This window comes from Trachurus trachurus, assembly GCF_905171665.1.
Source record: "Trachurus trachurus genome assembly, chromosome: 1".
Lineage (NCBI taxonomy): Eukaryota > Metazoa > Chordata > Actinopteri > Carangiformes > Carangidae > Trachurus > Trachurus trachurus.
This window is the reverse complement of record NC_139891.1, coordinates 8,889,365-8,915,497: the sequence shown is the minus strand read 5'-3', so window position 1 is coordinate 8,915,497 and position 26,133 is coordinate 8,889,365. Positions and strand designations below refer to the sequence as shown.

The 26,133-nt window shown below is 40.6% G+C and overlaps 2 protein-coding genes across 5 annotated transcripts; one reads left to right on the top strand and one right to left on the bottom strand.

The window, feature by feature from the left end:
• Positions 1–1,948: 1,948 nt before the first annotated feature.
• On the bottom strand, positions 1,949–6,961 carry cUnh4orf33 (chromosome Un C4orf33 homolog). 4 transcript variants are annotated; one of them, XM_083977145.1, is made up of 6 exons: positions 6,905–6,961; positions 5,558–5,751; positions 3,977–4,037; positions 3,827–3,878; positions 3,541–3,740; positions 1,949–2,563 (listed from the first exon to the last, which is right to left on the bottom strand). In XM_083977145.1, exons 1-6 carry the CDS (start codon positions 6,946–6,948, stop codon positions 2,467–2,469), a joined length of 648 nt encoding a protein of 215 aa, XP_083833271.1. In that variant the 5' UTR covers positions 6,949–6,961; the 3' UTR covers positions 1,949–2,466. The 4 variants fall into 4 exon arrangements, with proteins under 4 accessions (XP_083833271.1, XP_083833272.1, XP_083833273.1 ...); XM_083977146.1 differs by lacking the exon at positions 6,905–6,961 and adding an exon at positions 6,536–6,646; XM_083977147.1 differs by lacking the exon at positions 6,905–6,961 and adding an exon at positions 6,286–6,423.
• A 150-nt stretch (positions 6,962–7,111) lies between these two features.
• sclt1 (sodium channel and clathrin linker 1) lies at positions 7,112–24,576 on the top strand. Its single transcript, XM_083972570.1, has 21 exons — positions 7,112–7,550; positions 7,783–7,850; positions 8,888–8,940; positions 9,077–9,149; positions 9,502–9,557; positions 10,547–10,682; positions 12,270–12,392; positions 12,587–12,652; positions 13,447–13,517; positions 13,628–13,718; positions 14,096–14,187; positions 14,497–14,674; positions 15,856–15,954; positions 19,349–19,420; positions 19,565–19,639; positions 19,756–19,898; positions 20,876–21,068; positions 22,786–22,982; positions 23,679–23,757; positions 24,160–24,255; positions 24,359–24,576. The coding sequence occupies exons 1-21, from the start codon at positions 7,517–7,519 to the stop codon at positions 24,416–24,418; spliced, it is 2,055 nt and encodes a 684-aa protein (XP_083828696.1). The 5' UTR covers positions 7,112–7,516; the 3' UTR covers positions 24,419–24,576.
• The last annotated feature ends 1,557 nt before the right edge of the window (positions 24,577–26,133 follow it).

The window sequence follows — 26,133 nt, the reverse complement described above, 5'->3', positions numbered from 1 at the left end:
TTATTATCGGCCTATCCTGTTGAACCCTAGTGGAAGAAAGACAGAATGCAGCACCAATGGTGTATTATAATATTTTATGGTAAAATAGTTGGGAGAGTGGGAGAAATGCATGGATTTATGTTTTTCCATCCTGGGTAGTTGCTTGAACTTGTATGTGTAGCTGTTCCTAATAAATTGGAGAGTATCTACAGTATATGAATAAGGATGAAGTGAACTGTTCAAGATGTTGATTAACTCAGTTGAACCCGAGTTGAAATTTTTAAAACTTCAAAAACCTATAGTATTAGAAACAAAGCCGAGTTGTGGCTCTAGTTTTTTTGGGGGCTTCTGCCTTTAATTGATAGGACAGCTGTGAAGAGACAGGGAATGGGGAGACAGAAAGAAAGGGGAATGACATGGAGCAAAAGGCCATTGGACAGACCCAGGCTAGCTGTGTTCCCCAGCTTTGTTTTTATACTAAGAGAAGCCACATAAGAACCTGCTAGCTCTAGCAAGAGACAATCAACACTTGAAGGGGGAAGTAAAACTACTATTTTTTTCTTATGAGCACAATACTGACATTGTCTACTTGTATTTAAACATTATAATCTACAACATTTCAGAGCAAATATTTCACTACATGCCTGGATACTGATTCCTTTTCATATTTGACATTAATTTAAAGTGCTATCAAAGATAAAAGCACTGGCTCCCACCTTTTTGGGGTAACAAAAACACATGACCTAATAGAAGCTTCATGTCGCCGCTGCTATCAGTGATTTCCTTACGAAATTTCTCAGATGGTTTCATTTAAATAATGGTTTGAAATTCAAAGAAGTAAAAGAAATTGTTTAGCACACAAAAGATTAACGAGTTCAAAAGGTGAATAAAAATATGCTTCAGTAACTCAGTAATCTCCTTTTCAGTCCAATTAAATTAACTATAAACAAATCCTCACATTCATCTTGAGGCCTGAATCCTAGCTTGGGAATCAAGAATCTACCATGAGTAATATGCAACAATAACAACTTAGCAATGTAATATGCAATTTCCTTACTCAAAAACATTTTTTATGATGACATCTTTTCCATTGAATTTTGGGGATATTTTTATATTATTGTACTGGCACCTGGGCTTTAGTTAGCAGCAGCACATTGCCTCACAGCAAGGAGGTTTTGGATGGAAATGTGTCATCAGGGGTCTTTCTGTTTGGACTTTGCTTCTTCTCTTCATCTTCTCGTGCCTGTGTGGGGTCTCTGTGGGAACTCCTGCTTCCTCTCACAGTCCACTGACATGCACATTAGGTTAATTGGCAACTCTAAATAGCCCGTAGGTGTGAACGTGAGTGTGAACGGTTGCTTGTCTCTATAGTGGACGTCAGCTTTGTGATAGATTGACAACCTGTCCAGGGCGTATATCCTGCCCTTGCTGTATGTCAAGTAGGATTGGCTCCAGTCCCCATGCAGCCGTAAAAGGGTAAGTGGTAATTGGAAAGAATGAATGTAATAGGAATGATGAAAATGATTAAATATTGAATATGTTTTTTCATAGATTTCACAATTAAAGTGATATTTGTGTGGGGAAAAGACCTACAACACGCACAGTAACATACAAAGTTAATGAAGCCAGAAGTTATCATTGCAGAATTACAGTACCATGGATAGCACCACTAGATTGGGGACAATTCAGATGTATATGTATGTATGTATCTATCTACTTCGTATGTCCTGGAACTGAATACTAATAATAATAATGATAAATGTTCATTATAAATATTGTATCACAAATACATTATTAATAAATATCTGCTGGAAACACAAGTCCAACACTCTAATAGTCCAACAAATACTGACCAATGCTGTAACTTCATTCAAGTCACTCAGTCACTCACTGAATCACAAATATACCAAGTAAAAAGGACAAAACACATGACCAGCATTGAGTCACTTTATAAACATATTTAATTACAGAAGCAAATCAATAAATGTAGTGGAATGATTGAAAAATGTAATTACTGTACATGTTTAATTCAAAAGCATAGCATGTGTTTTCAAAGAACACATTTTTCCCTTTAATGGTACATATGATTGTGTGTGTCTTAACGAGCAAAAACATCACAAGAGCCTGCTACGTTTATGTCACTGAAGTGAAAAACACAGGCTACACAGGAGCTGAAGGTCAAAGTGAGCAGTCCTTGCCACCATCCACTCTGCAACTGCTGTAGGTCACACTCTCCTGAGGCAATATTTGGTGACGTCCAATGGCTTGTGATGTGTGTGCCCGTGTGCTCGCATGAGTGTGTGTGAAGGCTAATACGCTCTGACAAGCTGATAACATATTTCTTGTCATATCGTTTGACATCATTAACTAATAAAGATTGATTGCTCTTTGTTCCCCCGGCAATGAGGGTTTGTACTTGTGTCCTGCCACTTAGGTGTGTGCATGTCTGTGTGGGCAAAAGAGAGACACAAAGTGAATTTGAAAAGCTCAGGGTTTTCCTATCCACAGATCAGAGTGTGGCTGGACCCAGTCTTCTCCCATGATGTCTTGCAGCCGGAAATTTTTGAAGTACTCCAGGCGGTGGCTATAAAACAGAGAGAATATAATATAGGATGCATAAAATCCACACAAGCATCTATATACTATCAACTGTGCATGTTCTGAGTGTACAAATAGCATTATCATCGGTGGCTCTGGAGGGAGCCCTCTGAAGTTTCTATAAAATGCGAAAATACAAAACTAATAATGATGATGTCATCACGGTTGATTTGGTTATTCATTTTTCAGCAGAAAGCTTGATACAACTTGGGGTGTGGAGTTTGTAAGATACGGGCACTTACATAGGGCTAGGAATACAAAATACATTTTCTAGATTCAAATCAAATCAGGATTGTTACCTTAACTACGCTACATTTTTGCCTTAATTAAACAGCTTCAGAGTATTTGTGATGGTTTAATATATGACTTGTAACTTGTTACAGGGAGAATGGAGGCTCTCTGCCTTCATAGCGTCTCTTGGCTGAAAACCAACCTTGTAAGATCAGAGCCTCCGACCCGGTGTCCCAGCTCTCTTCTCGACTACACTGCGACATAAACGTGCCCCCTGATCTCATGTTTATGACAGATAAGACTATACAAATATACACAAATACGCGTATTTGATAAATAACATTATCAACCGCTCTGTTGATTGATTTCTCGCCGGCTTTGTTGAAAACAAATGCACATGGCCGGGAGGAGGGTTAGCAAAACGGAAAAGCGACCGTACTTCGAAGTTCCCCTTTAAGAACTATGAAGACGATTAGGAACTGGACAAAAAAAAGCCAGAAGAAGCTGCTTGTGCTTGTTGATGCATATTGTAGCCAGTGCACTGAGTTACATTAGCAACACACAATAACTATGGCTAAAAGTGAAGATATCTATCTATTTCTCTCAAATCCTAGGACACTAATTGTTGCTGCTTCACTTCGAAACAAAACAATGTTTTGCCATGAATAGTGTTTTGAAAACATGACCCACATGGCCTTCAATAAGTGTACTCAAGGGGGTCAGCATACTCACAAGTTGGGCTGCTGGCCTTCCACGATCTCCGCCTTAGGAACAGGGTAAAGAGCCTCATACGTGCGCTTCTCTCCTGAGCCATGGATCGCATAGGAATTCATCTTGTTAATATTGGGAGGGAAGTAGGACCAGGGGATGAGAGCTTCACCCATCCACCTGTCCCCTTTGATTGTAGCACTGAAGACCATGGGCAGTTGTTGCTAGAGAGAGACACACACAGAGCATAGTGAGAAATGATCACCTTATACAAAAACACCCCTGAATAAATCCCTTGATGTCTGCCTACCATGAATGCTTGGCCGACTCCTGACAGCAATAAAATCAGGTGTTGTCCGTGTCTGAAACAAAAACACAGATGTCTCATTGTTGCACTGTGGCTGTTTAAAAACTGATAGTCACACATGTGGACAGTACAACAGCTAAGCTCTGCACTTACGGACAAAGCTCCACCTCCAGGTAATTTTCTGTAGTACTGTCAAGGAAAAAGGACTCAACAACTGTGGACGTAAGGAAAAGAACATGAAGATAAGACATTTAATCTTACATTCACTCTTTAAATTGTATTTTTAATCTCCAGTGGCTCCTTTTCATTGAAAAAAAAACAACACAAAGTAACAATGTATTAGAGCCGTTCAGTCTAAGTTAGAGTTTAATAGTAATCATAGAAAAGAAAGAGATGCATAAACTTTCAAATAAGATGAGGACCAGCACAGCCACTAACCTTGTGGTGTGCTCATTAAATACCTAGATTATAATGGGGTTGGTTTCCAATCTAATAACTAACATTAATGAGGCCAAATATGTGGGGCTCATTAACCAGAAATCGAACTTACTTAAGGTCAATTAGATGGGATTGTTATAACTCAACCTCATTACAATGTTTAATTGCTGTGTCACGATAATGATGATAATGCAATTACTATTATGGCCTCATAAATAGAGGTAGTCCCTAGTCTCTCAGACCTCATTGGACTATATTCATAATCTTATCTCTGCTTGTAAAGCATCTGAAAATTGCATCATACATACTACTGAAATTACATGGTTATGATAAGTACAGCTATTGGATTGTGGGGACTATCGAGGTAACACCTGTACCACATGATGGAGTCAAATACAACAGGCCATAAATGTGACCTTTGTGAAGGTTATGATGTTCAGTTAGTGGAGTTTATTAGTGGAATATAACCTTTAAATTAATGATTATAATTGATAAAGAAATAGTTCAACGTGTTGGAAAATACACTCTTACACGCACCTTTTCTTGTCAAGGGTTCATATCTGGTGAGCAGACTCAAATCTGCAGCTCAATATGAAGCTTTTGGATTGTCATCGTTGCTTAGTATTAAGACAAAATGTTCAACTTAAATAAGCTATAGTGGTGCTATTAGGTGGGCTTTTTATTTGGACACAGCAGCTAGCTGTTTACTCCAAAACAGAATGGACAGAAAGTGTATAGATTTTCTCAACTAACGTCAAGTCAATGGGCTCTATGCACAGCTCCACTACTTCCTGAATTTAAGGCAGCTCCTTTATTTCCTGTCTGACATTATTGGACAAACTGATTAATCCAGGTGTGTCTGACCATTGTGACTACTCAGACACACCTGGATTAATCAGTTTGTCCAATAATGTAAGACAGGAAATAAAGGAGCTGCCTTAAATTCAGGAAGTAGTGGAGCTGTGCATAGAGCCCATAAACACATTTCCCAAATAAATACTGATAAAAATGACTGATTCAATTTAAATTCAAGCACTTATTCAGTGAAATGTTCTGTGCCAATTAGTCCTCAAATGATAATCAATGATTAAAAAAAAAAAAAGCAACATATTACATTATTCATATCATGTTCAATAAAAACACTGATTTGATCTTTTTTAAGATCATACTTTATTCATAGACATTCATCACGCATTGGTCAATTAATCTCTGAATATTGTAGTGTATACAGTGTGTCTGCTTGAGCTGTTTAGTGTGGTACCATATGCAGCATCTTTCCTACCCTCTCTCACCCACCTTCATAGTCCCAGAGTCCAGGGAAGGCCTGACCCGGGGGCCCTGCAGGAGCCTCTGGGTCATTGAAGAATGGACCAAAGACCTCCATCTTCAGCCCCCCTTGTCCAGGAGAGAAAACAATCTTGATTGGGTCATGATTGACAGGGTTGCTATCCCAGGTGTGCTGGATGGCAAACTCCATTTGTGTGAGAGGACTGAAAGAAAAGTCAATTTAGAACGAGAATGCAATTATGGTCAAAGTGACATAGTGCAGCAATAGTCTATACTAGTGCAAACTTACAGAGATGCACAGCACATCAGAATGTGAATAAGTGTCAAACATTGTAGTCCACGTATAACCCCCATGTTGTCTGAGCTTCCAAAGACTCTCTGCCTAAATTACTCTCAGTGTGCTCCAGCTTGTCATGTCCTAATATACTTTACCGTTCGGCTCTTTTAAAGCAGCTCGTTATCAAATGTCAAGTGCAGTTCTGTTACTGAATAACTTACTAAGGTAGTAAAAGTGACTTCCTGACTGAAGAAACTCAGAACTATCAAAGTGAATTTAGCTGATGTGCTGGCTGTGTGTGTATCAGTAGATTTGATCTGAATTCTGGACAAATCAGCAAATGACGTGAAGGTGTTATTTTCCAGCAGAGTCGTTCTCTCATCCCTAAACTCTTGTTAGCAAAATCATAGTTGACCGCAAGGTAGTTTGTAAATTATATACCAATATGTCTGTTACTTACTTCCTGACAAACCAGAAAAACAACAGTCGTGGTGTGGTGCAAACTTAATCTCTTGACACTTTCCAAGACGCCATACGTGATAACTCTTCACCTAAACCCCAAGCTTGTATAACTTAAACTGACGTATGCACATCCTCAAAACACCGGACTGCTGCCAAAGACGTTTTAGAAACAAGACGCCCCACAACGAGTCAGTTTCCTGTATCTGTGTCACGTGTGTTTCACTACCTCTACTCTGCCGCGAACTTACCATTCACAGCGCCTCTCTCTGAAGAACCTGGTTAGGCTCTTTAGGCTACAGCAGCAGGTCTTGACTCCAATGGGAGAAGTGAACGCAAACACAGATTATAGTCGATTCTTTCGCCTCATCGTCACTGAAGTAAATGTTGGACTCATGTTTCACAAGCCGCATCTCCCGTACTTCTGAACATTTTGACACGAAAATGGAAAATTTCAGACGAAAAAGAAAAAGCCTAACTTTTGTTCCAGACCTGTTTCTGTCTCATCAACACACGCTCGCGAGATTTGGCACAACAACCAACGTTCGCGAACGCACGCGCTAACTAATTTTCATATAAATAGCTCATTTTTCTCTACCGTCAACTTTTATAAAGCGTACCATTTCATATAATTGGTGCAGCTTGTAATGAGCCATCTTGTCATAAGTAGAAGAGTATCTTTGCCGCTGCTTCCCATGTCAGAGCGGAACCTTCGGCCTTCTCTGTTGTATGACGGAACAACTTTACCAGGACACACCTTCGTTGTCATTGGTCGTTTTTTGTTTACTTTCAAACGGACGGCGGAACCCAGGGTTCTAATAAGAATCCCACTCCTCTTAATTCCATTTTAAACAAATAACCCGCGTCTACTACAACTCAGAAGGGTCCGACCTGACGTTATCTGCAAATACTGTGTTATGTTGCGCATCAGACGTTTGTTTCACTTAACGAAGGTTTTGTTAGCTAAACGTAGCTGAGATTGATTAGCGTCAGCAGCTAACGCTAGCTTCACCGGGTAACTACGGTAACAGACACCACACACCAATGATATGTTTTTAACAGCTGTGTGACATCTCAAGTCATGTGCTGTTAGATGGTTTAATTAACTTCCGCACTGGCACGTTGCCTTGGAAATAACAGCTGACGTAACGTAATCGAGGGACAGATTGTAGCTTCATCATACCTTGTTGTTGGTTGGTCGTCTCAACTTGTGTTTAGACCCCACCCTCATCATGGATGCAGAAATGGAGTTTTTGCGTGATCAAGGTAAGGACAAACCAGTAGGTCAACCTGACAGCTCACTTCTTTTTACACAGTATGAATGTTCAATTCTCTTTCATCTTTCTCTTTCATCAATACTAATTTGCTAAGGTGTTATTTTGCTGCACTTGCAAATATGCCACATGAATATATTATGCATAAGCTGGCCTAGTGGCAATATGTCAACTCTGAATAACTTAGTGTGTATGCTTACCTCTACCTATCTGTTTGTTATCAGTTCACAGGTTAAATTCAGCTCTCAGCCAGTATCAACAGGGGCACCAGGCTCAGTCCACATCATCTCAGGTAAGAAGGAATTATCATGTGTTAACAAAGATTAATTAAAAAAGAAAATGATATAGGCTTCTTACTTGGTATGTCAAGTAATTATTTTGTCTTTATACACTTCCTGTCAAAAGTTTGGACACACCTTCTCATTCAATGGTGTTTCTTTATTTTTATTTCTAGTATTACTATTAGATTCATACTTAAAGGTCCAGTGTGTAAAATGAGGGGATATGTGTGTATTTATGAACGTGAAACTCTTGAAACATGCTCTCTGGTTGTATATATTAAAAAAGAATTATAAGGCTATGAAAACCAAACTGATTTTATTTTATAGTGATTATACACTTATACAAATATATTCATTGGTAGTATATTCAAATGTTGCCATTAAACCTTGACAAATATTACACACTGGACCTTTAAGACATCAAAACAATGAAGGGACACATATGGAATTATGTTGTAAACACAAAAACGTGAATTAAAACAAAAGTGTTATCTGTCACCTGATCTAAACCCAATTGAGATGGTTTGGGATGAGTTGGACCGGCTAAACAGCAACAAGTGCTCAGCACCTCTGGGAACTCTTTCAAGACTGTTGGAAAACTGCTCCAGGTGACCTCATGAACCTCATGAAGCTGATGTCAGAATCATAAGTGTGCAAAAAGCTGTAAGCAAAGCAAAAGGTGGCTATATAAATATATTCTGCTTTGTTTAACACTTTTGTGTTTACTACATAATTCCATATGTGTTCCTTCATAGTTTTGATGTCTCCATTTTGAATCTACAATGTAGAAAGGCATTAAGATAAAAATAAAAACATTGAATGAGAAGATATGTCCAAACTTTTGACTGGTAGTGTATATGAAGTCAGGAAAGTTGTATGCACATTGCACACATAGGGGAAATTAAATGTAGGGATACTGCTCTTTTCTTTGTAACCTTTCCATCTGTATTTGTGTTTTGGTAATGAAGGAAATAAAAGTTGATTAGTCAATAACCACCCGACACAACATTAAAATGAACCTTCACCCTGTGTGTTTTATGATCATCAGATTGAGGAGGCAAGGCAGGCTGAGTCTCCTGCGCCCTGGATCTCGGACAGAAGGTCAGCCCAGTTTTTGGATGTATGACAGTGAATATACAGTATGCTTGTTAGAGGACAAGCAGCGTTCAGTTCATATGAATACACCTGAAGAGCAAATACAATTTTTCACAAGACACATTTTTCATCTGTGTTGCAGTATAATGGCTCCTCTGATAGCAGAGTATGATCGGCATATAGACGAAATGACGGAGCAGCTGCAGATATACCAGGTGAGAAACACTGAAACACTTGGGACGCTTAAATTCAGCTCTGATGCGCCCAAATTCCAGAACTTATGAAATATCTTAACTTCCTCCTTTTGAAATTTACTGTGATTATATGCTGAAGTAATGAGATTATATAAGACTAAAATTAAAGTTTTTTAATTGAATAGCAGAAAGAGGGCTGTGAGATGAATATGTCTTGATACTGAGATCACTGCTTCCTTTTTTTTTTTTTTGTCATATGTGACTTTTGAAATGTGCAAAGCTTGATTTTACATCTGATTTGAGGGTACCCAGAAATATATCAGGATGTCTTCATTAAATAATAACGCAGTGTTCTGTTCTTTAAAATCAACAGATACAGATGGCAGATCTCAAAGCGAAGTTGGAGAGGGTTGTCAAGGAGAATGAAAGGTAGAACAATTCCACTGCTGTCAAAATAGGAAGAGTGATAACCACAGTAGTTAAAGGGATAGTTCAACATTTTGGCAAATTGGCCATAATCCCTATAGTTTTAGGAGTAGGTTCGTTACCTTTAATTGTCGGTGCAAGCTATTTTTAGAACGGCGGAGCAGAGCCGCGAGCTGCTCAGAGCTACTCTACAGAGGTTAATGGGATTTCTTGGTTTCCCTCATCAAACTCATCAAATACACAATCCAACAACTCCAAAACGCTCCGGTGGACAAGTTGTGACCTGCACATTCACCACGATATGAGATAGTAACGGAACGTTACAAGACGGAGTTGTTTTCGAGGTAAATTCATGCAAAACCGCTGATGCGCGTTCCTGTCAGGGGCAGTTTTTCGGCAAGCAGTCTCTACATTTGCCTCGAAAACAACTCCATTTCGTGACATTCTCATAGCGTGGTGAATGTGCAGGTTTAGCCAGTATTTAGCCAGTTCATTGTTTAGTATGTGCTGTGCCAGACAGTCAGACCCATGCAAACTTATTGATAATACAGATGCTGAGTGGATGAATTAGAGTGCAAACTTGTTCAGTCTGATGTCTGCTCCCTCCTGCAGGAGGGCTGTGCTCCTCTCTGTCCATAATGTGGTGTTTTGTAGAGTGGGTGGCACATGTTCTCCGTAGCTGCTGACACCCCTGCCAGCATCTGCCTATCTGCCACCATCTCCATTCTGTCCAAATTCCTCCTCCAGGACCGAGCCAGACTTTCTGTTGATCTTGCTCAGTCTCTGGCTGTGGCGCTTCTGCCTTTTGCACACGGCAGCCTAAAAGATATGAGACATTACCAAAAGATGCACAGTAGGGCTTCTAGATCATTTGCAGTGCAGCTAAATGAGATAGACAGTAATCACTGTTGGGGTGTAAATCTGCAAATTTAGAACTTCCCCTTCAGTGTCAGCCTTCGTGATCAAGCCCTGCTTTTTTTTTTTTTTTCCAGGCTGCATGTGGAGCTGAGGGAGTCTGTTGAGAAGCAGCTGCACACTCTGCCAGTGGCTTCAGCAGTGGAGGGCAGCACACTGGAAGAGGAAGGAGTCATCAAAAACCTTCAAGAACAGGTCCAGCTGTCCGAACAGGTCCGCATCACTTGATGATGTTCATAACTTTGTCGGTACACGATTAAGCATTCATAGTGCATGTTATTTGCCATAGTGCAAAAATAAAGTAATGAGGACGCAGCACTTGTTTGTTGTCTTACGGCCAATGTACACACCATCTGGTTGCATTGCGTCGTGGTGTGTCGTCACGGATGTTGGAGTTGATCCGCTGCCATCCCAGTCCTCGAGCGTCCGCCTGGTTCGTGTCTGGAGCTCGTCACGTTTGGCTCTTTTTCACACTCCACTATCTTTACACTGCAGATCGTTTTTTTTTTTGTTTGTTTGTTTTTGCCAAAGATGTGAGCTTCTCAAAGTCATAAAAGATGACCTCACACATAGAGAACACAACCTACACAAGTGTTTTTGTCTTTCAGGGTTCCTACGCAAGTTTGAAAAGTATGGAATTTGATTTTATACATATCCAGGTCTGGAAATGTATGGGAAATGGAAATATATTTATCTTAATACTTATCCGGGTTTGGTCTTATCTGAAGTTATTTGGGTTAATTATTTTGTATGCGCTATTGTACCTAGCTACAATTTGATGACATAAATTTCAAATTCAGAATAATGAAAATGAATTTAAATAAAATTAAATAAAATTAATTACACAATTAATTTACATTATACACATCTTATTACTCAAATGTCACAAATTATTACATTTTTTTTTTTACAGAGAAATGTGTAAGAACCCTGGCCTTTGTAGTTAGCGAAAGAGAGAATCATGCTTTTACAACATAGTTTGTTATCATTTTATCGCACATTTTTCTCTCTCTGTTGTCAAGTATGGAATCATATCAGTGCTCATGAATAATCATTTCAGAGCTGTATTCATTAGTTTATAAATTAATGAACTGATTGATACAAAGTGAATCTGCGTAAATGTCTGAATCATTCCAGTGTGACGATTTGATGCTTTTGTCTTCTGTGATAGCAAACTGACTGTAATTCAGCTGGGTGCTGTGGTGCTGTGAACATTTGGTGTTACTGGGAGCCATATTAAAGGATCAATACGGTTTTGATCCGAGTGCATTCAGTCGTGAGCAGGGTGGAAACGGCCTCTCCTAGCTTTGTTAAAGCTGCTTTTAAACTTGTGTTCACACATTACATCTTATAAGTTTTACATTTGTAGCAACAAAAAATAAGATCTAATACTTTACTGTGTTGTTAGCCAATGAATTGAAGCGACAAATTGAAAACAACAGCTGGTCCCATGTGCTCGACACCGCACTGCCCTTATAATGAAGTTGGCATTTTTGCACACTCTCGCTAAAGATTTTGGGATTTAGTGTTAACTTGCTCACTTGCCAACAAGATACAAGCTGAAAATAGGACATTTTTTTAACACTGGTTAGAGGGTGTTCACTCCTCCAGCTGTTTTCCATGCTTCCCCCTCTGTCTGTCTTTACCGAGTGCAGTGCACAAAGGTGTTCTTCATCTTATCTCCCTCCTGGGAAGAAAGCAACAAAGCTTTTGCGTGCATAAATGCCTCTGAATGTGCAAAAGTGTTTGTGTGCGCGTGTGTGTTCATCTTTCACCGCGTTGTTGTTTGTGTGCGCGTAGGAGCGGGTGCAAGCGATGGAGCTGTGGCAGACGGCGGCCCAGGAGCTGGACCGCCTCCAGCAGGTCTACCAGAAAACCATCTCGGAAGGACAGATCCACGGCGCTCAAAGACAGCAGCTCAAGGTTTTTTAAGCGTTCCCTCATTAATATGCAGAGGCTCCTTGGAACGTCAGCGTTTCACCACTAGATGGAGCCGTTCTTACAGAAACAAGCTTAATTAGAACAGCTAGTCCTGAGTTAATGCTCCTATATAAGCATGATGTAATTACGAGCTGTTCAGCTGTATTGATTGTCCACCCCCCTTTTCCCTGTCGCAGGATCAGCTTGTTCAGTTTCAGCAGCACTCGCACAAACTACAAGTGGCCAATCAGAGGCTGGAATCGGTAAGTGACGGTTAATTAAAAGTGTGTTAAGTTATTCCCTTCTAATTAGCCACGGGATCGAAATAGTGTGCACTTCTCCAAATGAAACCCCGATCTAATAATTAATCTTATAACTAAGTGAATTGGCTTCTAAATCACTCTGGTAGTCGGCCAGAACTGTCTTGGTTGTGTAATGAATGTACTGTCAGCTGGCTTGGTAATCCTCTAACTACCTGAGCTTTTTCTTTTTCCAGCACATACGATTGTGCACTACTATCTCTCTCTCTCTCTGTCTCTCCCTCTCTCTCTCTCTCACTCATCTACGATTGACGATAGAGACTTTTGGCTTCAAACTGTTTAGACTATTTAGAGAGACTCTGAACCTGACTGAGGCTGAGGCTCAACCCGGCTTGGAGATTAAGGCATGTAGGATATATTGCATATTCTCACACAAAAAACCCATGAACACAAACACATGTATGACTGGCGCTTACCGTGGACACAACACAGTGTGTTTGGAGTGAGTAACACTATATCCCTCTGATGCAATTTTAATGAGAGGGCGAGCCTTTTTGCTTTCCTCTCTCTTGACTTTCTCATACAAGCAGCACTTTTTCAGCGGCTGTACGCGAGAACGACTGACTTTGTAGCGGCGAATGACTGACAAAGGCTCCCTGGGGTCGGTTCTAAAAAAGGGCACACAAAGTTTTGAGTGAGAGAGTTCCTAAGGAAAGTTGGTTTTCAGATCAAGTCTGAAGTGCGTATTTGAAGTCATGCCGCACAAATGGCAGTCTTGTCTCCCCTGCCACACACAGACAAACCAGCAGTTCCTGAAGACGGTGACGGAGCAAGGCACGGAGATGGAGGAGCTCCACAGCCAGCTCAGGTAAATGACCCAATAAGGAGCCAGAGTCAGACTGTGAGTCACAAACAATAGGCAGCATTCTGTGCTGTTATCTGTTCCAAGTTCCAACTATTGCTCTCTCTCTGCCGTAGACAAGCCAAGACTGAACTGAGGACAGCGGCAGCCAAAGTGGATGAGATGACCAAATTGTTGCAGAATTTCCAAGAGCAGATGAACAGACGGGTGAGGGAAGGGAAAAAACTCAATGGGACCGGTAGTGTAGAACTTGGTTGGCACTCTTCAGCACTTAATTCTGCGTGTCAGGCAATATTCAGTTTTGGGTTTTAGTTATTTTGTCTGCTGGGCATCACTTTGGGCTATACGGAAGAGGATTAGGACCGCTGTGGAAAAAAAAAGTGAGTTCTGACTTTTTTCTCAGAATTCTGAGAGATTTTTTATGAGAAGAGACGGTCGGAGATAAACAACAACAAAAAAAGTCAGAATTTGGAGATTAAAGTCAGAATTCTGACTTTTTTCTCAAAATTCTTAGGGGCTACCACAGCCATTTGTTATTTATTTATTTTGATATTTTTTTCATGACTCCTTCTCCGTGTGTTCAGGAAGAGGATTTGACGGAGGCTAAAGAGCGAGAGGATGCAGCAGACAGAAGGCTCCAACAGCTCCAGGCAGCCTTGAGCCAGCTAGAGGCCAGGTGAGCACAAGTTAAACTGCTGCTTGAAAATTGCAAGTATTTTGATGATTTATTATAAATGAATGCATACATTATAAATGTACACAGGACTTAAACGGTATGTAAATTCCAGACTAATTAGGTGAAAATGGGTGTGAATAGTTGATCTTTATCACCATTGTGCATGTGAAAATTGTAATTGGGTCACACTCAATTTGTATTTAAGACTCACACATACTTAAAGAGGGTAAATAAGACAGGAGATGTGGGGGTTCAGTTTGGGAGTCTCTCTCCCTGCTGCTGGGACTCACTCCTTTTCTCTGTTGCCAGGCTAAAGGTCACATCTCAGGAGGCGGAGTCTTTTCGCAGAGAGCAAACGGTGTGGGAGACAAAACTGGGGGAACTGCAGGCACGTTGCACCACCCTGGAAGAAGAGAAGTATGAGGCCCTGGCCAAGGTCAGAGAGAGCGTTCAGGTGGCTGAAGAGGCTGCTCTGCAGAAGGACCAGGTGACGACAGCTGTTCTGTGCTCACCCCCCCCCCCCCCTGAGTCTGTCCTCCACCCCTTTTCTTAAAGGGAACCTATTATGCTCATTTCAGGGGGTGCTTAAAGGGATACTTCACCCAAAATCATTAATTCACCAATTTTCTACTCACCGTCATTCCAAGGAAGGGTTTAGAGAGTTATCAAAACGATAGACAGATTTTCATAGCGGCGGTTAGTGCTCACTTTTGAATGGTCCAAAACACACACTATGGAACATCTAAATACCTCAATACTGCTCGTCCGTACTAACCCAAGTGTCCTGAAGCCGCAACATGAAAAAGTTGTTCGGAAAAAAATAATTTGATCTCTGTTTTTAGCCTTGTTGTAGCAGTAGCTCCCAGTGGCTGTGCGAGATGCACAAGATTTGCATCTTGCAGCAAATCTCGATGACAACTACATCAAGGCTAAAAGCAGAGATCAAATTATTTTTTTCCGAACAACTTTTTCATGCCGTAGCTTCAGGACACTTGGGTCAGTACACATGAGCAGTATGGAGGTATTTGGATGTTTCATAGTGTGTGTTTTGAACGATTCAAAAGTGAGCACTATCCGCCGCCATTATATGAAAATCCGTTGCCAGCCCCCTGGAACTCCAAAAGTGTTTTGATAACTCCGAAAGTTCTCTGAACCCTTCCTTGGCATGACGGTGAGTAGACAATTGGTGAATTATCGATTTTGGGTGAAGTATCCCTTTAATATTATATTGGACCCCCAGTGGAGTGGGGAGTTTCAATGAATAAAAAAACTCCATACTTAGCGCATACAAGCTGTCTTTATACTCCTCCGTTCTGGCTCTTTCCTGCTTCTCAAATAGAAAGACAAAAAGAGACTTTAGAAAAAACTCTCCAACTGGAGTGTTTGCAGTGGCTCAGAGCTCCCGGGGATTACTTCAACACACGCCTACCTCATGATATGGCACTTCCACGTCCTCTATTACGAGTATCCAACATTTTAAACATATTTATAAGTCTGAAAAAGCTGGAAAAGCACAATAGGTCCCCTTGAAGTGTTTTTCACAGACAGTCTTCCCCTTCAGTCTGTTAAGCTCTACGATCCTCTGCCAAATGTCCACATCCCATCAGCTCAGCGGAACTTTGCTTGCAGAAATGTGTATCTGTGTCTGACTCTTCACCCTCCCTTCAGGCCTTGTTAAGAGAGAAACAGAAGATAGAAGAGCTGGAGAAGACAAAGGAGGCCATCAAACAGCTGATCCAGGATGCCGCGGTCCGCACCAGAAAAGAGGTGGGGAGTTTTCACGTGGCTCTCAGAGCAAGATCTGGTGGGCTGTTTGCTTCTCTCTGCAGGAGTTAAAGCAGAAGTAAGCGATCCGGTCGTTTTGGCTAATGCTGCGTTCCAGGCAGGCTTTTGAAACCGTAAATTACAGCTTCAAGTCACGGCTTACGACTTTGTAGCGTTCCAGGCAACCCACTCGTGTTTTTCCGACCTGTTTTACCTGTGAAAGTCACTATAACGGCCACTCGTAACTTCCGACCCGTGAACTCGTACCAGATCGAACTGGTACCACTTCACAGGTCGGAAAAACACGAGTTACGGGCTGCCTTGAACGCACCATAACGTCTTGTCAGCCGATGGAGTTAGCAGCCCCCGCCCTCGTCATGGATCTATTGGTCCTCGTCCCTACGTCACCACATTCAGGCGCATCCCTTGGCTGCACACACAGCCCTTCATGTCGTTCTCTCTCCTCATTGGATAAAACTTGTAGGATACGAGAAAAGTTTTCTCCTCGGCTTACAGCAGAGCAGAGTGACTGAGAGACCCGTGTTTCGGTCCAAACACTTAAGTGATTGCTGTCGGAAGATAGAACTATTTAAGACTTATATTAACACAAAAATATCGCTTACTTCTGCTTTAACAGTGAAACTCAATAACACAAACAACAGAATGGTTGCTACTGTACCTGGAACCAGCAAATATCTGTCAAATCACATGTTTCTGTAAAATATAAAAGAAGCAGACGTTTTGATTTTATAGAGCTATTTGTAAGCTCTGATATTTGGCACAGTATTTGTAACAGCTGTATTTACAATACCGGAGGTTATAATCTGTTCCCCGAGCAGCACTTCTGCTTCAGGGTACCCTGGACACTACAGCAACAATAGGTGAACAGGTTGGAACTATTTGGTTATCTGCTAACTTCAGTTGAAGAAAATGGAACAGACATAAAAGCAAAACAAGAGAACTGCTTTAGGTGAAGAAATTTCTATGTGAGTTAATGAATCGTGTTTGATGCCGAACTCACAACATTTCCCCTCGACTCTAAACAGGCAGTATACTGTATCTAACATTGGCAATGTAGCAACAGCAAAACTTCTAAATATCTCCTTTAAAGTATCCTGAGCTGCAGGCACAACCTTCAGCAGCAGCAGCAGCTCCTCAGCCGTTGCTTTTCTTTAACTCATGACCTACTAAGCCAAAAGCTGCTGCTCATTCCTGCCGCCTAACCCCGGTTAGAGACGTGGTGGTGATTAATGCTCTATTAATGGGTCTTCTTCATCAGGCCCTTAAACTGTTTAATCCTGTTAATGAAGCCTAGTATGACTGCAGCGCCGGCTGTCATCTTCATCTTTCCTTCAACAGGAGATAATTAACTGTTGGTGCGTTAGACTTTCTGTGAATTATGGACCTTGCCTTGCCTTGCCTTTGCTTCTCTTTTTTTTTTTTTTTTTAACTTCCAGGTAATTTTGTTATGGAGTTGGAGTCTTAATCTTCCCTCTCCTTCATCTTCATTTAAAGCCATTCAGTGCTGAGATAAGCACGTGTAATGAAGAATTAATCCGCAAACTGTCCTCAGACTTACCTGAGGACTAAAGTGCCACTCAGACAGTTATGCATGAGTTTCCCCAAAATAAAGATGTGAACTTAAATACCCTGTTCAGCTGTACCCATCAGTACTGAGATTTGGCAATATTGAAGAGTGCCCCCCCCCCCCCCCCCCCTTTTTTTTTTTTTTGCTCTTGTACACCTACACAAGAACACGTGTCCTGACACACGGTCCATGAATGGATCATTGGGGTCTGTAATATACCAAGAAATGAGGAAATGCTATCAGAGAGGTAAAGACGATGATGAATGTAAACAAGTAGTAGGCGCCAGTGTAATCACTGAATGTCGCTCCATGTTGCTGCTAGTGATCAAAAACCGGGACATGATGGGGACATTGAGATTACATAGTGAGTATTTTAAAATCCAAGGTCACCAGACCGACCCAGGCTAGCATTGCTTGCACTTGTGAACATTAAATTTGTTGAATAAAACCATTTCTGAAATTAAATATTGTAGATAAGATAAGAAAAGAATGACTTTATTAATCCCCAAGGGCAAATTTGTTTGTCTGTGTCAGCTCATCTACCATTTGCAGAACAATTAAAAAGCCTGATGGCTGTAGGTATGAAGGATCTTCTATATCTCTCTGTCCCGCAGCGAAGAGAGAGGAGCCGTCCACCACAGCCGTTTTTTTCTTGGTCCATCGAGGTGTTATGAAGTGGGTGATCCGAGTTGTTCAGAGCCAGTTTAATGAGGCGGTCTGAGCGAATCAATACAGGTGGCTTAGGTTAAATGTTTTGTTTGAAAAGCTGCTATCTTATGATAAGTGATCTATCACAGTAGACAAACTGATAATTATGAATGTGGAGATTCTCTATCACATCGCTATGGTAATATTTCTTCTATGTTACCCTTGTCCCTGTATTCTAAAAATGCAATCAACTTTGAGAATTTAAGTTGGTAAATACACCACTGCTGTATGTGTGTTTCCATCTTGACCTTTAAAGTTTCATTTCACATTGCTATATTGCCTTTTTACACGCTATTGTCATTTCGGTTTCCTTTTTTTTAATTTCACACAATGTTTAGTATTAAAGGGATAGTTCAACATTTTGACAAATTGTCCCATTACCATAATCCGTATAGTCTTACAGTAGGAGTTGGTTCCTTACCTTTAATTGTTGGTGCAAGCTATTTTTAGAATGGCGGAGCAGAACCGCAAGCTGCTCAGAGCTACGCTACTGAGGCTAATGGAATTTCCTGCTTTCCCACATCAAACTCATCAAATACACAATTCAACAACTCCAAAACGCTCTGGTGGACAAGTTGTGACCTGCACATTCACCACGCTATGAGATAATAACGGAACGTTACGAGACAGAGTTGTTTTCGAGGCAAATGCAGAGACTGCTTGCTGAAAAACTGCCTCCGACGTAAACACGCATCAGCGGTTTTGCATGAATTTACCTTGAAAACAACTTGGGGGACATAACAAACCTACTCCTAAGACTATGGGGATTATGGAAATGTGTCAATTTGCCAAAATGTTGAACTATCCCTTTAAAGGCAAGTGCTCTCTAAAAACATGGTAGACATGGTCCTCAAAAATTCTCAAAGCCTCTTGGATGTCATTTTTAGGTGATAATTTGAATGTGCTGCCCAGTAAAAGCAAAAGTCTGGATTCAGATGACTTTACTCATTTCAACTCAGGGGTAACTCTCCAGGTCAAGTACCTTCTTTTTAGCAAAGGCACTGCCTATTGAACTGAAAGAAAAAACGAAAAGCAGCCACACTCCCCACATCCCTGCAGTCATTGCCCATATTTGAGCTGTGCCGTCTTTATCTTTAACAGGTGGAAAATGTGCGCAAGCACTGCAACGTTCAGATCCACCGTATGGCCGAGGAGCTGTCTGCACTGCAGCTGGTAAGGAGGACAAATAACTCTCAAAATCACACGGAATCCTTTTTTAAAAGTCTGTACCTGTCCACCCATCTTTTTCATTCTCTCTCCAACCTTCCCTCTCCCCGACCCACCTTGTTCTCTCTCTCTCTCTCTGTCTCTCTGTAGGAGTGTGCAGATAAAGAGTCTCAGATTGAAAGGTCCTTGCGAGAGAGAAAAGCTGTGGAGGAGGAACTGGAGAAGGTATCCATGAAAGGAACCACATCCACAGTTCATTGTTTGGTATGCTTCTACTGTATGAATGGACCTGGGAAATACTATTGATTGTTTCAGTGCTGCCTGTTGCATTTTTTTCCGAGGTGTATAAAGAGGGCAGGGCAGAGCCAGAGTTCAGGAAGATTGATGCTCTTCATCAGAGGTGTCTGAATGCAGAGAGGATGAAGGACGACATGAGCCTCACCCTGCAAAACACCCAGAAGAAACTAAAAAAGATGGACATGGAGTAAGTGGAATCCTTAATACTTACGGGCCTTGCACACCAAGTCTGTTTTTTCATATGTGTTTTTGTAATCCGTCACCGGACAGAAATTGAAATGTTTTATAACATTTTTATTTTCTGTTTTCAAACTTTGGAAAGGGATACAAAAGTCGTCACGCGGTGAGGATGACCTCGTGGTTCTCGCACTTATCGAAAATACATTTTCGAGGTACTTTCATGCAAAACGGCAGATGTGCATTCCCGTCGAGGGCAGTTTTTCGGCAAGCAGTCTCAAAAACATCTCTGTTTAGTAAAGTTCCGTTATCTCATAGCGTGGTGAATGTGCAGGTCACAACTTGTCCACTAGAGCGTTTTGGAGTTGTTGAATTGTGTATTTGATGAGTTCGATGAGGGAAACCAAGAAATTCCAATAGCCTCCGTAGTGTAGCTCTGAGCAGCTCGCGGCTCTGCTCCGCCGTTCTAAAAATAGCTTGCACCAACAATTAAAGGTAACGAACCTACTCCTAAAACTATAGGGATTATGGTAATGGCCCAATTTGCAAAATGTTGAACTATCCCTTTAAATAGAGTATTAGCTCTCCTGGAGCCACACATTAAAAAGAAGAATTTCCATGATGCTTGCAGTATATGTCCAGCACACACACACACACACACACACAGGCAGCTCAGCCGGGATGTGAGATCAGAGAGACTAAATTGAACCTGTTAAATGATGGACAAAATTTTCAGAGTCAGTGTATAAACATGATTGACACAACATGAGGTCGAATTTATTTTTAAACGTGTGGCAATTTCGGACGAAAGAAACAGACGTGGTGTGTATTATTGGATGGAAGTCAAGTTCTTCACCTTTTACTTCTTCCTTTCTCAAATCTTGGAGCACTCAGAATGGCGGGGAGTGTTGAACATCAACGTGTTGTCTTGGTGTCTGCCTTTTAAAAAAATCTTTTTTCTCTCTTGATCCGTCAATTCATCTGCAGCTACAGTGAGGAGCTGTCCCGGTGCCAAGAGGAGGTGCAGCGGCTGCAGGGCTCCCTCTCCGCGGCACGGGACGACTGCGTCAGTGTCAGCGAGGAGCGGCTCCATCTACAACAGGAGAACCTGCAGATCCGCAGGGAGATGGATGAGCTGCGAAAGACCACCCTGCTGGCCCAAAAGAAGGCCAAACAACAGGTAAATTAACAATAGGTTGCATCAGTGAGGGAGGAAATCCGTGCTGTCTGCAAGAAAAGCCAGGAAAAAGAAACTTAAATAATAGAGAAGTTGGAGTTTGGTCATAAATAAGTAAATGTAAGGAAACAACACTGCTAAAAGTGAAACAACATAAGTCTACGGTGCTGATGGGAATGGATGTTGCTGTGGAATAAATGCAAGGAAAGAAGAGGATGGACAATCTGCTGAAGTAGTTTTATAAAGCAGTGAGCTCTTCCATAAAATTTAAGGGGCTTGTGAGAAACAGACTCAAATGAGGATTAAGAGTGTGTCCCTAATAAGTGTGTAGAGCGAGGAGTTAAAAGTCAGTCACATCCAATCACTCCAAAATAACTCAAAGGCAAAGTTCAGCCAACACCCATGTGATGGCAATAACTTACAGACATGAGGATATCTGGACATCAACAAGTAGTAGGCAAGTTTTTGTTCTTTTTCAAGTGTGTTTATTGATTTTCAGAGAATCTATGGTACATGACTGGAATCCTTACGAGACACCACTGAACTCATATAGTGTACAGTATAAACAGTGTAAACTTTGTGTTTTTGCATGTAGTCACACAGTCTAACTCTGAAACATCCTGCAAGACATTACTATTCGATCGCAGAGCGCCTGCTCTCCCCGCCACAGAAACAAACACTTTTTCCTTGTTGTGATGATTTCTTTACAAAAATAAAGAGTCTGAGATATTATGGACATTACCACTGCACTGCTCGACCGTTTATTTTGTTTTAGTCGTGTTTTTTTCCTCCTCCCAACACTGGGTGACCATCAGGAAAACGATTTAGGGGTCAAAAATGGCTGAAATTCCCCTTTAAGTGTCACAGTTTGTCCAAAAGTTATCTTAGTTATCCCGAAGAGAAAAGCACGTCAAATAAAACATACATACTAAATACAAAGTAGTAGGCAAGTTCAAATGTTGACCTGAATCAATGAAAAGTGTGTATGTGTATGTGTATCTACAAAATTCTTGGCAATTCAGCCAATAGATGTTTCACAAAAAAGCCAAAGCCTTTATTAGATAAAAATTTCACAAGATTAGTCAAACCCCTGGCTACCACACATGTCTTCATGGAGATCCATGGTGCTCTGTAAGAGCCAGAGGTGAATGCAAAATCCCCCCAACAGTCTTTACAAAATGTTGTGATGTTTTCGATCTGGACTGAAGTGGGTGACCATTTGAAGAAAAAAAAATTCCATTAACACGGCATAAAGAATGGTTGTGTTTGCTGCAGCAGCAGATCTCCTGACTTTTAGCTCCGAGTGGGGGTCAACTTTCAGAACCTCTGCGTTTTACATTTCTCATAATGCAACTTGATATCATGTTTTTTTTTTTAGACGTTGTGTTAAGTGCTGAGGTCTTTGCAAACTCCACTCACATTCTGCAAGAACGAAGAGTTTTATGAATTTGTCATCTCCATGCGGAACTGAGGGATGACCCTGATGACATCATCATCAGTGTTATTTTGTCAGACTCCCTCTGGGAGGAAATTTTGTTTGTTCGACCTGCTGATCTGAGGTTTTTATCTGACAAGCGTTGGGGATCACCGAGGCATTAGCGGAAGAAATGCTTGCATAAAATGTGGTGGGAAAGTCTGCAGTTTGTGAATCTTTTTGAATATTGGAACAGCAGGGCGACCTCATGTCTACAGTCCTCCTCACTCTGCTGCACTCCTCCAGCTGTCACAGATGGAGCAGGAGTACAGCCTGAAGGAGCAGGGACTCGACGCGCGGGTGATGGAGTTGGAGGAGAGCAGTCGAAGCACCAGTGTTGATCTGACACGCCTCCTTACAGCGCAGCAGAAAAGCACTCAGCGCTGGAAAGAAGAGGCCAAGAACCTGGTCCAGGCCTTTGAGACGAAAATCACAGGCCTCAAGTAAGAGTCTTCACAGATTTAGTATTAGTCAAAAAAAGAAAGATGAAGATAGCAAGTAATAGACTAGGAACATAAATGAAGGAAATTGTTGTTGTTGAAACATTTCCTGGTTAAAGAGAGCCTGACAAATGAGGTCTACCTGTAAATGGAAATTGGCAAGTAAGACAGAAAACAGAGGTTTTTCCTCCCAATAACACCATCTTTAATTAGATGATAAAATAAAATATATATATGAATTTTTGATATGAATGAATGATGAATGGAAATTCATTTGAACACAGAATAAAAGAAGAACAGAATAAAAACAAACAAACAACAATAAATACAAGACAACAACAAGACTTAACACTTATTCATGTTCAAAAGGAGTGGGAAGAAGCCAAAACGTATTAAATCCCACCCCTTCTCCCTATGTTAATTATATTCCCTATTCTATACTATAATAAGTTATGAAATAGCAGCACAGCACACACATAAATACACATACACAATTATTTGGTCACAATGAGACATAAAGGAGCAAAAAATTAAATAAAATGAAACATCAACAATAATAGCAGCACAGTACACAAATCACATCACAAATATTGACCATAATGACACATTTGAAAATAAAACATAATAAATGTTTGTTTGTTTTTTGTCACAGTGAGAAGCAGCTTGGCTGTTATCCTTATTTTTCAATGTTTTTTACAGGGCAGAGCTGAATCGACAGAAGCAGCGTTCACAAGAGCTGGAGATGCAGCTTGAAACTGATCATAATGCCATCGCTGAGGTGTGTAAAAGATGTACACCAGATTCTTGTATTGGACAATCGACTGTGATGGTGACTGATCCTCAAAAATTGTTCGCCTTGCAAATGTCTTCTTCCTTAATATGCAAACAGTGCATGAGAAATAATACATATTTAGTTAGAAAAGGGGTTAAGTTAAGGTGACAAGCATGATCAGAGTTCACACAAACATCTGTGATTCTTTTTAAAATTATAAGTTTAGAGAATGTGTAATGACCTGAAACAAGTTTATAAATGAATAAATGTTACTAATTAAGAGTATCAAGATTTTAAGACAGTTTCTGCATTATTTTAACAACTGTCAGAAATGATGCTCATGCTAATGGGTAGTGAAAAGTATCTGTCTTCATTCAACTCACTGGCTTATGTGTGTTTATACTGTAGTATGAGAGGCAGCTTGCAGAGTATCAAGAGAAGACAAGTCGTCTCCAGAAACGACTGACACAAGCTGAACAAAGGGCAACTACTGCTACACAACAGGTATGTGTGTGCAGGTGGTGATGTGTGATTTTTTAAGAGACATTTATTTTTGGTTGATGATGAAGTTATTAATTTTATTTTTTATTTTTTTTTATTTTAACAGTTGACCATGCTGACATCGCAGAGAAGGAAAACACCCACAGTTGATTCAGAGACTGTGTAATGGTTACTCATCACTGAGCTACAGGAATGAATAATGGAGCCATAGTTAAGAACAAATTTTGTTAATGTGATATCAACATCTAGTGATTAAACGGCAACAATATGTTTTCATTTTTGCACATTTTTCTTATGCTTTTTATTTATGAGAATGAGAAGATGTATGATATAAAATGAACCTTTTTCTAAATACAAAATAAACACTTAAAATACCAAAAGTACACAGTGGACTTTATTTTATGCATACAGTAGCAGGGAAGGTCGGTCAAAATTCCTGTTCATGTGAACAGTTAAGCAGGTGGGAGATTAAATGATCTCCAAAAGGCATGAAGTTAAACATGAAACACCCTTTTGCAATATTTTAAGCAATATCAGTGTATTACCAAGGTACTGTATCAGAAATAGGGGAGAACAGGGTTGGTTTTGTGTGAGTCTCCTTATCAAAACATCCTGGAGTAGTCATTCCAACATTACAAGGAAGCTTAAAGTCTCAGGTTTCAGTGGGTATCCTGTTCATTCTTTTAACTTATTCTAACAATAATATATTAATCATCAGAGACATTGTGACAACCAACCCTATCATGGGGTTGGTTGTCACATGTGATTTCAGTGGGAAAACATTTTTAAAAAATGATAGTAATTATTTTGCTAGTAACAGGGTTAACAACTATCCTGCAACTAGCTCACTAGCAAATGACAATGAAAACAGCTTTTCCATTCATACTTTTTAGTGGTATCAATTTCTTTGTTACAAACTCATTGTGTAAAAGCCCAGAAGAAAAATAACTTAAAGGTTGACTATGTAGAAATACAAGAACAACAACAGAAAAAGAATTCCAGCAGTCGATTGCCAGACCGTTGCTAGGTAAAACGGGCCGTTGCTAGGGACTCCGCTCTGATCAGAGGACAGCAGAGGAGGAGAACTAAGCAGGATATTTACCTTATGTTTCATTTTTACCGTCATTAACAGCATAATAAATGACTTGTAGCTTGTTACAGGGAGAGTGGAGGCTCTCTGCCTTCCACACCGCTGCTGCTCAGAGCCTCCGCTGTCACTGCTCTCCTCAAGTTGGAAAAAAAAAAAAAAAGAGCTCCGTGGCACCGAAAGTCCGCGACGATAAACGTGTTTATGACAGATAAGACTACACAAATACACCCATCCTAACAAGTATATGATAATCCATTGATCCACCGATTGATTATTAAAAAGGCTTGGTTGGAAACAAACGCATAGGACCGGGAGGAGGCAGGAAAACAGCTGAGAACTGAGCCACGTGTCGGCTACAGGCAGGTACGAATGTAAACAGAACGTTGACAGAAAGTCATTGTCGAGCCCGTCAAAAAAATTAAAAATAATAATTCAGACTAAAAAAAATTTTTTTGTGGAAAAGCAATACTTTCATTCTGTACCCCTCTAAAGGCCCCATGGATGTATTATTTTTGAAAAAATATAGCTTTTAATAAATATTCTACATATTCAACCTTTAATTTAAAGGCCCCATGCTGTGCACTTTTCTCTGGGTTTATTTACCTGCTGATATCCCTAACAAGATGTATCATTGGTTTTGAGTACCTGTGATCTGCTTAATATCGTTTCTACTGCCCCTTTCTGTTGCCTCTTTCTGAAGCTCTAGCAGGCACAGGTCATTCGGCCAATCAGAAGAGAGAATGAGAACCTCTCCTCTGATTGGCTGACTGTTTTTGAGTGGCATGTGGTCG

Bases quoted from the DNA above. Each gene is read 5' to 3' on its own strand.
- cUnh4orf33 (XM_083977144.1), bottom strand. From the start codon at position 5,902: ATGGGGGTTATACGTGGACTACAATGTTTGACACTTATTCACATTCTG. The intron at 5,752-5,837 runs GTAAGTTTGCAC...CTTTTCTTTCAG, and splicing joins CTGATGTGCTGTGCATCTCT to TCCTCTCACACAAATGGAGT. The intron at 4,038-5,557 runs GTGGGTGAGAGA...TTACGTCCACAG, and splicing joins TGGACTCTGGGACTATGAAG to TTGTTGAGTCCTTTTTCCTT.
- sclt1 (XM_083972570.1), top strand. From the start codon at position 7,517: ATGGATGCAGAAATGGAGTTTTTGCGTGATCAAG. The intron at 10,683-12,269 runs GTCCGCATCACT...GTGTGCGCGTAG, and splicing joins AGGTCCAGCTGTCCGAACAG to GAGCGGGTGCAAGCGATGGA. The intron at 14,188-14,496 runs GTGAGCACAAGT...CTCTGTTGCCAG, and splicing joins TTGAGCCAGCTAGAGGCCAG to GCTAAAGGTCACATCTCAGG.